Source organism: Rhineura floridana, chromosome 8 (assembly GCF_030035675.1).
Source record: "Rhineura floridana isolate rRhiFlo1 chromosome 8, rRhiFlo1.hap2, whole genome shotgun sequence".
Lineage (NCBI taxonomy): Eukaryota > Metazoa > Chordata > Lepidosauria > Squamata > Rhineuridae > Rhineura > Rhineura floridana.
In genome coordinates this window covers 82,955,470-82,969,838 of record NC_084487.1, presented here as the reverse complement: position 1 = coordinate 82,969,838, position 14,369 = coordinate 82,955,470, and the positions used below count along the sequence as shown (strand labels likewise).

The 14,369-nt window shown below is 42.5% G+C and overlaps 1 protein-coding gene across 1 annotated transcript in view; it reads left to right on the top strand.

Annotated features, from left to right (window-relative positions):
* PDZRN4 (PDZ domain containing ring finger 4) overlaps positions 1–14,369 on the top strand; it is a 385,430-nt gene that overhangs the window by 304,792 nt on the left and 66,269 nt on the right. The window contains exons 4-5 of the mRNA XM_061639945.1: positions 10,593–10,846; positions 12,036–12,138. Coding sequence (XP_061495929.1) covers positions 10,593–10,846; positions 12,036–12,138 — 357 coding nt within the window. The remainder of the gene's footprint in view (positions 1–10,592; positions 10,847–12,035; positions 12,139–14,369) is intronic.

Genomic DNA, 14,369 nt, shown 5'->3' with positions numbered 1-14,369 from the left:
TTTCAACAAAATAATGTTCTAAACGTTTCTGAATATATTCCTATTCAGTTCTGACTAGCACTGGATTTAGCCAACATGAAAAGCCAAAGCGTTTAGGAGCCAGCTACCACCATAAGCTCACTGGGGCATTATAGCCCCTATATTCATTGAGTGCACCCCTAACAGCAACTCCTCTGAAACCATGAGGGTATCCAACCTCAAAAATGCCCCATTTTATGTCTAAAATAGAACATGGAGCTGAAGTCCCCTGAGTACAACGGATCAGATAATAGCTCAAAGAATGTGCTCACTTGTCATCTCTGCTTGCTGTATTACTTCCTAATGTTTTTTCCTGAACCTTGTCCCTTTTCCCAGCCACTCATTCCTCCCTGTAAATTCAGATTGCCATTACCGCCTATTATCACTTCAGCTTATGTGAATTTACAGAACTTCCCCAGTAGTTTGTGAAAGAAATTTAGTTGTCCCACATTAGGCACATAAAACACTACAAATACCACCAATTGCTTTAGATATAGTAACCCTTCCACAAATATATATCTCCCATTCCTGTCATTCCATTAACTTTTTTGAGGTATGAATTCTGGCCCCTCTTTAAACAACAATGCCACTCCGCGTGCTTTACTGGTGCCTTTCACAATATATTTATGCTCCCACTGCTGACTCCCAAAAATACCTGCCTGTTAATTTTCCATTGTGTGTCTCATGTATCATCAGTGCTGTTGGTTGGAGATCCCTGAATAATTTGTACAGTCTATTTTGCTTAATAAGGTTCCCCATGCCTTTTATATTTAACGTGATGATTTTTAACTCTCCTGTCATTTATAAATCTATTCTTTTCCACTCCTCACTACTTCTTTCCTATATATAACCTATTTCATTATATGCTTCCCCAAATCTTCTCCCTTCCCCCTTCCCCCCACCTAGCTAAATGTCCAACTCCTCTACAAACGTCCCTACCCTTTGACTTACCCCAAGGCATATATCCCACAACCAAAGCAATGTTTTCTGGGCTAAATATTTCAGGTAACTTAAAAATAATATAAGAACATAAGAAGAGCCTGCTGGATCAGGCCAGTGGCCCATCTAGTCCAGCATCCTGTTCTCACAGTGGCCAACCAGGTGCCTGGGGGAAGCCCGCAAGCAGGACCCGAGTGCAAGAACACTCTCCCCTCTTGAGGCTTCCAGCAACTGGTTTTCAGAAGCATGCTGCCTCTGACTAGGGTGGCAGAGCACAGCCATCACAGCTAGCAGCCATTGATAGCCCTGTCCTCCATGAATTTGTCTAATCTTCTTTTAAAGCCATCCAAGCTGGTGGCCATTACTGCATCTTGTGGGAGCAAATTCCATAGTTTAACTATGCGCTGAGTAAAGAAGTACTTCCTTTTGTCTGTCCTGAATCTTCCAACATTCAGCTTCTTGGAATGTACACGAGTTCTAGTATTATGAGAGAGGGAGAAGAACTTTTCTCTATCCACTTTCTCAATGCCATGCATAATTTTATACACTTCTATCATGTCTCCTCTGACCCGCCTTTTCTCTAAACTAAAAAGCCCCAAATGCTGCAACCTTTCCTCGTAAGGGAGTCGCTCCATCCCCTTGATCATTCTGGTTGTCCTCTTCTGAACCTTTTCCAACTCTATAATATCCTTTTTGAGATGAGGCGACCAGAACTGTAAACAGTATTCCAAATGCGGCCGCACCATAGATTTATACAACGGCATTATGATATCGGCTGTTTTATTTTCAATACCTTTCCTAATTATCGCTAGCATGGAATTTGCCTTTTTCACAGCTGCCGCACACTGGGTCGACATTTTCATCGTGCCGTCCACTACAACCCCGAGGACTCTCTCCTGGTCGGTCACCGCCAGTTCAGACCCCATGAGCGTATATGTGAAATGAAGATTTTTTGCTCCAATATGCATAATTTTACACTTGTTTATATTGAATTGCATTTGCCATTTTTCTGCCCATTCACTCAGTTTGGAGAGGTCTTTTTGGAGCTCTTCGCAATCCCTTTTTGTTTTAACAACCCTGAACAATTTAGTGTCGTCAGCAAACTTGGCCACTTCACTGCTCACTCCTAATTCTAGGTCATTAATGAACAAGTTGAAAAGTACAGGTCCCAATACCGATCCTTGAGGGACTCCACTTTCTACAGCCCTCCATTGGGAGAACTGTCCGTTTATTCCTACTCTCTGCTTTCTGCTTCTTAACCAATTCCTTATCCACAAGAGGACCTCTCCTCTTATTCCATGACTCCTAAGCTTCCTCAGAAGCCTTTGGTGAGGTACCTTGTCAAACGCTTTTTGAAAGTCTAAGTACACTATGTCCACTGGATCACCTCTATCTATATGCTTGTTGACACTCTCAAAGAATTCTAATAGGTTACTGAGACAGGACTTTCCCTTGCAGAAGCCATGCTGGCTCTGCTTCAGCAAGGCTTGTTCTTCTATGTGCTTAGTTAATCTAGCTTTAATAATACTTTCTACTAGTTTTCCAGGGACAGAAGTTAAGCTAACGGGACTGTAATTTCCGGGATCCCCTCTGGATCCCTTTTTGAAGATTGGCGTTACATTTGCCACTTTCCAGTCCTCAGGCACGGAGGAGGACCCAAGGGACAAGTTACATATTTTAGTTAGCAGATCAGCAATTTCACATTTGAGTTCTTTGAGAACTCTCGGGTGGATGCCATCCGGGCCCGGTGATTTGTCAGTTTTTATATTGTCCATTAAGCTTAGAACTTCCTCTCTCGTTACCACTATTTGTCTCAGTTCCTCAGAATCCCTTCCTGCAAATGTTAGTTCAGGTTCAGGGATCTGCCCTATATCTTCCACTGTGAAGACAGATGCAAAGAATTCATTTAGCTTCTCTGCAATCTCCTTATCGTTCTTTAGTACACCTTTGACTCCCTTATCATCCAAGGGTCCAATCGTCTCCCTAGATGGTCTCCTGCTTTGAATGTATTTATAGAATTTTTTGTTGTTGGTTTTTATGTTCTTAGCAATGTGCTCCTCAAATTCTTTTTTAGCATCCCTTATTGTCTTCTTGCATTTCTTTTGCCAGAGTTTGTGTTCTTTTTTATTTTCTTCATTCGGACAAGACTTCCATTTTTTGAAGGAAGACTTTTTGCCTCTAAGAGCTTCCTTGACTTTGCTCGTTAACCATGCTGGCATCTTCTTGGCCCTGGCGGTACCTTTTCTGATCTGCGGTATGCACTCCAGTTGAGCTTCTAATATAGTGTTTTTCAACAACTTCCAAGCATTTTTGAGTGATGTGACCCTCTGGACTTTGTTTTTCAGCTTTCTTTTTACCAATCCCCTCATTTTTGTGAAGTTTCCTCTTTTGAAGTCAAATGTGACCGTGTTGGATTTTCTTGGCAATTGGCCATTTACATGTATGTTTAATTTAATAGCACTGTGGTCACTGCTCCCAATCGGTTCAACAACACTTACGTCTTGCACCACGTCCCGGTCCCCACTGAGGATTAAGTCCAGGGTTGCCGTCCCTCTGGTCGGTTCCATGACCAACTGGTCTAGGGAATAGTCATTTAGAATATCTAGAAATGTTGCTTCTTTGTCATGACTGGAACACATATGCAGCCAGTCTATGTCCGGGTAGTTGAAGTCACCCATTACTACCACATTTCCTAGTTTGGATGCTTCCTCAATTTCATATCTCATCTCAAGGTCTCCCTGAGCATTTTGATCAGGGGGACGATAGATCGTTCTCAGTATTAAGTCCCTCCTGGGGCATGGTATCAATACCCACAACGATTCTGTGGAGGAGTCCGCCTCTTTTGAGGTTTCGAGCTTGCTGGATTCAATGCCTTCTTTCACGTATAGAGCGACTCCGCCACCAATACATCCTTCCCTGTCCTTCCGATATAGTTTATATCCAGGTATAACCATATCCCACTGGTTTTCTCCATTCTACCAGGTCTCCGTTATGCTCACTATATCAATGCTCTCCTCTAAGACCAAGCACTCCAGTTCTCCCATCTTGGTTCGCAGGCTCCTAGCATTAGCGTACAGGCACTTGTAAGCAGTGTCTCTCTTCAAGTGTCTTTGGCACTTGTGGTTAGGCCTGTGGTAATTTTGCTCTTCTGAATTTATATCCTGTGCCCCTGCTCTCACAATGCCTACTTCTAGGCCTACCCCTTTTAAAATTTCATCATTTCTTTGGTTTTTATCCCGGGGGGAGGTTTATTCCGAACCGGACCTGTCTCAGCTCCTGTCGGGTTTCCCCCCTCAGTCAGTTTAAAAGCTGCTCTGCCACCTTTTTAATTTTAAGTGCCAGCAGTCTGGTTCCATTCTGGTTCAAGTGGAGCCCGTCCCTTTTGTACAGGCCCGGCTTGTCCCAAAATGTTCCCCAGTGCCTAACAAATCCAAACCCTTCCACCCGACACCATCGTCTCATCCACGCATTGAGACTGCAAAGCTGGGCCTGTCTGTCTGGTCCTGCACGTGGAACCGGTAGCATTTCAGAGAAAGCCACCTTGGAGGTCCTGGCTTTCAGCATCCTACCTAGCAACCTAAATTTTGCTTCCAGGACCTCACGGCTGCATTTCCCCATGTTGTTGGTGCCAACGTGCACCACGACCACTGACTCCTTCCCAGCACTGTCTACCAAACTATCTAAACGACGGGCGATATCCGCAACCTTCGCACCAGGCAGGCAAAACACCTTGCGGTCTACACGCCCATCACACACCCCACTGTCTATGTTCCTAATGATCGAATCAGCCACTACAAGGATCCCTCCGCCCCCTGGAGATATATCCTCGGCACAAGAGGATAGCTGCTCATCCCCCAAGGAATGGGTCCCTTCTAAGGGATCGTTTCCCTCTTCCTCAGCTGGACGCTCTCCTTCCCCGAGACCATTGTTGTCCATGATAGCAGGAGAGCTATCATCGTTGGAGTGGGACACAGCTGTAACGTCCCTGAAGGCCTCCTCCACACACCTCTCTGCCTCTCTCAGCTTTTCCAGGTCTGCCACCTTGGCCTCAAGGAAATGAAGTCATTCCCGGAGAGCCAGGAGCTCATTGCACCGAGAGCACACCCACGACTTCTGTCCAACAGGCAGATAGTCATACATGCTGCAGGCGGTGCAAAACACTGGAAAGCCCCCACACCCCTGCTGGCTTCTTACCTGCATAGTTTTGTTTAAGGTTTATTACGTCAATGGGTTGGAGACTGCGGTTTAGTTGAGGTCAGGGAACAGACGGGCAGAGTGGGGGGCCCTGGCCTCCTCGCCCTGCTGCCAAACTCGCTCTGCTGCTTAACTCGCCTTGATGCTTTGTCAGCTGGGGCTTAACTCTTTAGTATTCTCTCAGGCTTCCTTCCTGAGCGAGGGGCGGGGCTGTTTAAGCTTTTGGCTGCTTTTAATCTCAGCAAGGGGCTGCGCCTTCCAGGCAAGTCTTTTGTGTTTGTTGTTTTCCCACCTAGAACAGCCTGACCTTTCTTTAACCTAGGGAAACAGAGCTTGTGGTTGTGTTTCAGGAAGGCTGAAGCTGCCCTTTTTTGCAAGGACTGAGCTGACTCTGTCCCTGTATGTATCGGTGGAGTTTCCTTTTCCCCCTTCTCTCTGACTGGAATTTAGCTTTGTTTACAGTGTCCCCTGAAGCTTTCCTGCTAGGGTGGTGTTGAAAACTAGCTTTCTATACGCTTCCTTCTCCTAGGATCTGTCTCCTAAGATATAGGTTCTTTCAGGATTTGGCTCCTAGCTCAGGGTGACCTTGGGCTGCCCTTATTAGTTATTGCTCTGAGCTGTTTTACTTCAATTAAATAATGGAATAAATGGGAGCTACTTACCCTCTTTTCGCTCTGCTGCTTAACTCACCTTGATGCTTTGTCAGCTGGGGCCTTGATGCTTCGTCAGCTGAGGCTCCCTCTAGCTCGTGGAGCAGGCTCCCTCGCTTGGGTACTCTGACTTTATATGTGTGGCTGGTTCCTCCCAGCTACTGCTGCCAGCCAATGATGTGTTACTTGAGGCTGATGGCTATCAGCTGGGGCTTAACTCTTTAGGATTCTCTCAGGCTTCCTTCCTGAGCGAGAGGCGGGGCTGTTTAAGCTTTTGGCTGCTTTTAATCTCAGCAAGGGGCTGCGCCTTCCAGGCAAGTCTTTTGTGTTTGTTGTTTTCCCACCTAGAACAGCCTGACCTTTCTTTAACCTAGGGAAACAGAGCTTGTGGTTGTGTTTCAGGAAGGCTGAAGCTGCCCTTTTTAGCAAGGACTGAGCTGACTCTCTCCCTGTATGTATCGGTGGAGTTTCCTTTTCCCCCTTCTCTCTGACTGGAATTTAGCCTTGTTTACAGTGTCCCCTGAAGCTTTCCTGCTAGGTTGGTGTTGAAAACTAGCTTTCTATATGCTTCCTTCTCCTAGAATCTGTCTCCTAAGATATAGGTTCTTTCAGGATTTGGCTCCTAGCTCAGGGTGACCTTGGGCTGCCCTTATTAGTTATTGCTCTGAGCTGTTTTACTTCAATTAAATAATGGAATAAATGGGAGCTACTTACCCTCTTTTCGCTCTGCTGCTTAACTCACCTTGATGCTTTGTCAGCTGGGGCCTTGATGCTTCGTCAGCTGGGGCCTTGATGCTTCGTCAGCTGGGGCTCCCTCTAGCTCGTGGAGCAGGCTCCCTCGCTAGGGTGCTCTGACTTCACATTATATGCAGAGATGCTAACTTATTACTTCATAAGCCAGCAATGTAAGAGCAGCAGCCTCGTCCCTGACATTTTCACATAAACAGCTCATTGTAACAGCCTCTGAAAGCATAACACCACCAAAACCCCATCATCTTATCACCACCACCCCCTGTAGGTCTCCCCCAGTTAAAGTCATCACCTCAGAACTGAAGTTTACTATATATTCTCCTATTTGACAAGTCTTTCAAGTTACAGAACAGTGTTAAATTGATATTGTAAGATCCTCTTCCTGCACTAAATTGTCTGGATCATTCACTCTCATCTTCTTCAGATTCATCTCCTCTTGCACCTTCTTCATCATCTCCTTGTTCTTCACCTCTACCAGGCAACTCCAGGTGCAAAAATGTTATGATATCCATTGCCTCCCTTCCAGTTACCATTTTGTGTGTTGTATCTTTGTAGGAACAATCAAACAAAAGAGGAGGCCCCAGTAATATTTTATTCCAGCCTCCTGCTCTTTCCATTTCTGCATTTTTAGTCATTGTTGTTGGTCGGCTCCATATTGTTCTCCATTCCCTTTGTTCCTTCCAAGGGGATCCTTGAACTTGTCATATGACCCCTACCTTTAAAATAGGTGATGAGATCCAAATTTTTACTCTGTTGTGATCCCGGTATCATTCCTCACCTGGGGCAGTTGATATGCAGTCAGGATCTACCGCTTACCTCTCTTTCTGAGGGCAAAATTCTCTGTGATGGGGGAGCTCCTGACCTATGCCACCATTTTGTAGGTGCTCCGACTTCTGCCTCCTTCCTATTCCTTTCTCTTTATGCATCATGTCTATTAGATTGTGATCCTGTGGACAGGGACTGTGTGTGGTCAATTGTGCAGTGAGGGTTTATTTACCGTACACACTAATTTTCAGCCTAGACCTACTGGACCCTTATATGACTAGAGATGAGCATTAGTCTCACTGGATGAGGGAGGTATCTATGACAGGTAACTAACTGCTGGGCTCTGGCCTTTGAAACTACAACGGAGAGGTTTTACCCGTCTGCTGTCTTTAAAGTCCAATCTCCTCTTGCTGCAGCCCTCTCACTACTCCTCTCTACCTGTCCTGTAATAATATAGGCAACCTGTCTCTCCAGAGCCCCAATATGGCAATCTCTTCAAAATGCAAGGCATATTTGATCAGTGCTACTGAGTGTTGTTATGTATGTTAAAGGGTATGTCTGCACAGCACTGTTTCCTGATGTCCACAGTATATGCGTCACCTATACGGTTCTTCCACTGTTCTGTACAAGTGAGGGGTACCATTGTCTGCCCATCTCCCCTGAGCAGAGAAACCAGGCAAATTGGTAACTTTCTTTTCCAAGGACACTTTTGGCTGTGTGCATCACACACCAAAACCATGGGAGACTCAGTGTAGGAGACAGAGGTTTTGGGCATGCACATATGCCTCTGTCTCTTCCTAAAGTAACTCATAATGAGAACACATTGTGGTGAGATTTGTTACCAGGTAAATAAGTTGTCAGTTATCTTTCATTCTGAGAGTAATTGAAGTAATTGTAATTTATTTATTTATTATTTAATTTGTATCCCGCCCTTCCTCCCAGCAGGAGCCCAGGGCAGCAAACAAAGCACTAAAAACACTTTAAAACATCATAAAAACAGATCTTAAAATACATTAAAACAAAACAGCATTAAAAACATTATTAAAAAACATATTAAGCAATTCTAACACAGATGCAAACTTGCACACTTTGTATGCAATAACACTATAAACATAATGCCATTTTTGTTTTTCGTTTTTAAAATAGATTTTCAGTATCTAGTGAGAATTTAACTGTCTTAGCTGCCATTGTACTGTCACTAACCAGTATATATTTTCCACAAAAATGGACATGATTTATAAAATGGATGACCTTTTAGTCAGAATAGCTAACTGTGTTGATGAACTTCCAATGATGATTAAGAGGAGAGGGTTGTGTCCTCAGTGCTTTCCAATCTATAAGGAAATCACATGAAGATGGAAGCTTTCTAAAGGTCAGGGTGTTTTTTCCCCGCACTTTCAGGTTAAAAAAAAACACACCTGAAGGAGAACTTTGGCAAGTGCAAATTTAATTGTGAAGTGACAGAGAATTCCTTCTCTTTCTCTGTACTCATATTTGCTTGGCACTGACAGAACATAGGAAGGTGCCTTATCCTGAGTCAGACCATTGGTCCATCAAGTTCATTATTGTGTACATTGACTGGCAGCAGCTCTCCAGGAATTCAGGCAGAGGTCTCTCCTACCTGGAGATGCCAGGGTTGAACCTGGGACCTCCTGCATGCAAGGCAGATGCTCTACCACTGAGTTACAGCCCTTCTCGGTAGAGAAAGTTTTGAATGCAGTTGCAAGTTTTGAACTGTCTTTTTTCTGTTATTTTAGTTGCTAAGCTGCTACAGCTGTTCATTGCTGCCACTCTTAACTATTTGTTTATTTACTTTTTCCTCCTGATATTTTAATTGCGTGTTTTTTGTAACTTGATATTATTGTGTTAATATTATTGAAGATGAGAGAAAGGCAGAATGTAAATTTTAATTTAAAAAAATACAAAAAATATAATTAGTTTAAATTATTACTGAGGATCAGGACAAGTGGCTCAGCTCCCAGTTTACTTGTGAGAAGCTGAGGCTGAAAGGTGCTGAATTGTCTCTGGCCAGCAACCAACTCTGTGCAGGATCTAGGATTCTGAATATGAAACTCTCATCACATCCAGTGAATAAACTGTAGTTCCATTTTAGAATCTCAGTAGGATTTTAGAAGCTAAGGTGTCCATCATTTGGGATGCTGTATATCTGAGGTTCACACTGGTTGTAGTCTATCAGATACAGGGCTGCCTTCTGGCACCAGAGAAAAGAGATTAGGTGTCCCCCTTACACCATCGTTTGGAACCAACTAGTATTTGGTTCTACATTCTGCTGTTGAAAAGCTATATATCAAGTTATCATTTTTCTGTTGTTACTTTTGCTTTTGGTTTACAGTTATAAAAGGGATTACTAGTAGTACCATTGATTATTCTGTTTGAGAACTAAAATGGAAATGGACTGCCTTCAAGTCGATTCCGACTTATGGTGACCCTATGAATAGGGTTTTCATGGTAAGTGGTATTCAGAGGTGGTTTTACCATTGCCTTCCTCTGAGGCTGAGAGGCAGTGACTGGCCCAAGGTCACCCAGTGAGCTTCATGGCTGTGTGGGGATTCAAACCCTGGTGTCCCAGGTCGTAGTCCAACACCTTAACAGAACTAAAGTTAACATTAATGTAATGATACTATGTTACATTGTCTACTAACAATGTATTTCTTCTTTTGCTATTTAGATATTCAAATATTTAAATCTATTTTTCTAGGTTGTAGCCAACACTGTATGGGAAATGGGTAGAGTGGACTTCCACTCATGCAACCTTCCTGTATTCGACGCTGAAACTCTTACACCCTCAAAATCTGCTCTGGAAGGTTGGGGGACCATCCAGAGCAGATTTTTGGGGTGTGTGGGGAGCTGCAGGGGGAAAGAGAGGAAGCTGAAATCCTAGCACACATTTCTCGATTCTATCTGTAAATTCTTGATACAAGTTTATATGCAGTGTCACTTCATTGTGTATGGGGGGGTGCCCATTTTCCTTATATTCTTTTCCCTACGTGTTTTTTAAAAGGATGAAACAAACTTGTGCTTTTTTATTTTGTTTACTTCTTTCTATTTCCAGGAGCACAATCTTTTTCAGAGTCAGTCTGTACATTCTGGAAATGTCATAACAGGTTTTGTTGTTAGATCTAACACTTCTCTTCTGTCTTGCTTCTGCATTATAGAAGAGCTACGATAAAAGATTAGGTAAATGTTAACATCACAATGTTCGACTTCCCATATCTTCTCTTAATGCTAATCTAGGTCACATTTGTTTTGTCTTAGGTCAATGGAAAAGATCTGTCCAAAGCCACTCATGAAGAGGCAGTGGAAGCTTTTCGGAATGCAAAAGAGCCCATTGTGGTCCAGGTACTACGGAGAGCACCTCTGATAAAAACACCTGGGAGCTCACAGGATGTTCGGCTCATGGATGCGAGCACACAGACAGATATTACATTTGAGCACATTATGGCTCTGGCCAAGCTAAGACCAACCACACCTCCAGTACCGGACATCTGCCCCTTCCTGCTTTCTGACAGGTATGATATAAGATTTTTTTCTGCAGCACTAGCAAACTGTGCAAGGAATCTTCACTTCTAAAACAATATTGGAACTCCTGGGTGAAACTGAACATGGAGCTGGGTATGCTCAAGTCCATTGATTTTGGAAAACTAGGAGGTTCATAGGCAGGGGTCACAGCCCCGTTGTAAGAAAATTGTCCTCTATTGTCTTTGGAAACCTTAGTCCATTTGTGGATTAGACAAATTTATGGAGAATAGAACTTTCAGATGTAATATGTGACGGGCTGAATACAGTTGCAATAGGACAATGGAGAGGTTTTTGCCTCATGCACTAACGCATTTGATTAGCCACTGTGGGAAACAGATAGATGGACCAGATGGACCTTTGAGCAGGGCTCTCGTGTTTTTATGCAGACCTGAGTATTCCTAGTTTTTTGCACACGAGTTTATAGCTATTCTATTGAGAAAAACAAAATGTTTACAGCAAGGCAGGCTTTAGCCCTATTCAAGTGTTTGGCCTGAGCTTCAGAGACCAAATGTGTCAATGGGGCCAGGCACTTATATGCACTAGGTTATCGCCCAACCATCATGGGTTTAGTGCAAAGATCTGAAGGGAACTAGAGGTAGATAGAAGCCTCTGCATCATCATAATGCATGTGCAAAGGTCTGAGAGGAGCAATGTGTGTGGGGACACACCAGGGCAGGGCTTACATGTGTGCCCCCACTTTTCTACATGCTTTTAACTCTTTGTGTTCAGGCAAACAACTGAAGAAGCTATTGGTTTTCTCTGTTCAGGTACCTTATTGTATCAGTTTCTTCTTGAATTTCTATTCTATTTTATTGCCTCTGTGCTTTAGGCACAAGTGTGATTCCAAGCCAGAGGTACTTTCTTGAATACTGTACTCAGAATTTTATGAGTGTCTCTGATATGCCAGTAATTCAGTTTCAAATGCATTTGCTCAAAGATTTGTCCAAATTGTTTGAACTTCTCCATATTTAAAGCAACATTGCACTTAGGTCCTCTATTTTTGTCCCTCTTTTTTAAAGGGTTCTGACAGCTGAAGATCCTTGTGGGTATATATGTTTCAGGCTGTTCTAAAAAGCATTCTGTACATTTAAAAAAAGCTACTGAACTGCTTTTTTAAAGGCCTTTTAAAATTTGAAAAGTCCCTAACCTGCTGTTTTTGTTCTATTTTGTTTCACATAGCTGTCATTCTCTTCATCCAGTTGAGCATGAATTTTATGAAGGTAATGAGTATCTTTCCAGTCTGCATGCAGATGCAGATAGAACGGAGGACTTTGAGTATGAGGTAAGACCATTGGCACAAGTCCCCCCCACAACCCACACAGCACACTATTTGCATAGCTGATTTCAAATGCCTTTGAAAGGCATAATAAAGTAAATAGCTAAGCTCACTCTTGCATCAGTCACACCTGTGTAATGTCTCAGTCAGACTTCTCTGGATCTGGAAATGTATAAATGAAAGCCAAATATTGCTGTGTATCTGATTAAGGGTTCGCAAGGCTGATTAAATGCATGCCATGGTTCTGATGTCAAAATGTTAAGCTTCCTGGTTTTATTGAGTGTCCTTGCATGCAAGTGCATTAGAGGTTTAATTGTTCATTTTCAGAGGGAGGAAAGACAGAAACAACCTGTGTTTCTGTTGCGTTTGTCACTTGATTTTGTAGGAACATGGACTTAGTTCCTTCCAGATCAAGGCCCATGCTGGAAAATGAGAGAGTTTCTTTGTCTGTTTCTTTTATATGATGATTTCCGAATGAAGTACAATGAGAACAAATTGTATGCAGTGCCATGAGTATCTGTCTATTGTGTATTTATTATATCTGTGAAAGAGCCTGCCTGAGCTATTGAAAAGCTTGTGATATATAATGTCCCCAAATAATAGTACACTTTTAGAAATGTTGCCGCTTTGTTGGTTTTTCATTTCAGAAACTAAAGGTTCTCTTTATTTGACAGACATTAGATTTTTATCTTTATTTTTAGCATGGTTGCAAAAGAGCAAGTGTACTTTTTTTGATATAATATGTTCACGCTTTGTATGGATTTAAGTTGCAAACGTGGTATTTTTTATTTTTCATTAAATAGCTTTCATTCAATAGCACTTGGGATTTTTACCAAAACTGTTTGTCTCTCTTATATTTGGTTTGCCTTCAAAATATGTAATGAAACCTTGCTTGATATTTGGAAACTAAACAGACTAGCTGAAGCTTTGACGAATAGGCAAATGGGGACCTTTAATGACACTCTAACCCTGTTCTTATGAGAAGGCTAGAGAAGTTCTTCCCATAGGACAAAGGCAAAATGAAACAGTGTTGGCTTACCAAAGCTTACCCAAAATAAAATTTTATTTATATTGTTTGAATAAATCATTGAGGGATTGGTAAGAAAATGGATTTTTCCCCCTAACCTAGTCTTGCAAAGATCAAGAAAAAGCTACTAAATTCCTGTTTACTAACTTATAGGTTGACTAAGTAAATGGTTGTGTGTTAGTGTATGTGTTAGTGTATGCGTTATTATTGTGTGATAGACATGCTTTAGAATAATAGTTTTAAAAGCTTAACAACTTGTTATTTTTCCATTTATTTTATCAGTGGTATACCAAAATGCAGTTTGATTGTACCTGTATGAAGAGACTACTGCCACGGAATCATGTCCTCTTTGACAATTATTAATCAATAATAATAATAGCTGGTATAAGTATTGTGACAGTGGTAAATGAGCAGGTAGGTGTTCAGTAGTCTGTCATCTCTACTAATCACACTGTCCTAGTCATTAATTTTCTGTCAGCTATGATTCAGTAGCCCAAGGCAAACCATCTGAGTGACTAAAATAAAGCATATTTCATGTGAAATTTAAATAGGAAGGGAGCTGTCTGGTTTGCAATGAGGAAAAAAATTGTTCCAAAGAAGGCAACAATCTCCATCCCTTCAAATCAAGATAGAAAAGGCAATTCCTGTGATATAGAAAAGAACAGCCCCTTCCCCATGGCTTCTGTTCATGATGTGGCAGTAATGGTGCTCATGGTGGTGATGATACAATATCTTGTTCACACAGCTTCACACATATACCACATCATACAAATCCATTAGCTTGGAGTGTACAGTCACCATCGTGTTTATCCACTGTCAATCTGTTTGAAAGTCTATTGAAGTCAATGGTAATACTGGATTAAACTCACATCTGGATGAGATACAAGAAAAAGCCTGAGTGATATGGCAGAGTGGAGCCCTGTGCCAAAATTTTCCCATACATCCAGTGTTTTGCACTGCCTGCAGCATGTACAACTATCTGCCTGTTGGACAGAAGTCATGGGTGTGCTCTCGGTGCAATGAGCTCCTGGCTCTCCGGGAATGACTTCATTTCCTTGAGGCCAACGTGGCTGACCTGGAAAAGCTGAAAGAGGCAGAGAGGTGTGTGAAGGAGGCCTTCAGGGACGTTATAGCTGTGTCCCACTCCAAGGATGATAGCTCTTCTGCTATCATGGAGAATGATGGTCTCAGGGAAGGAGAGCATCCAGCT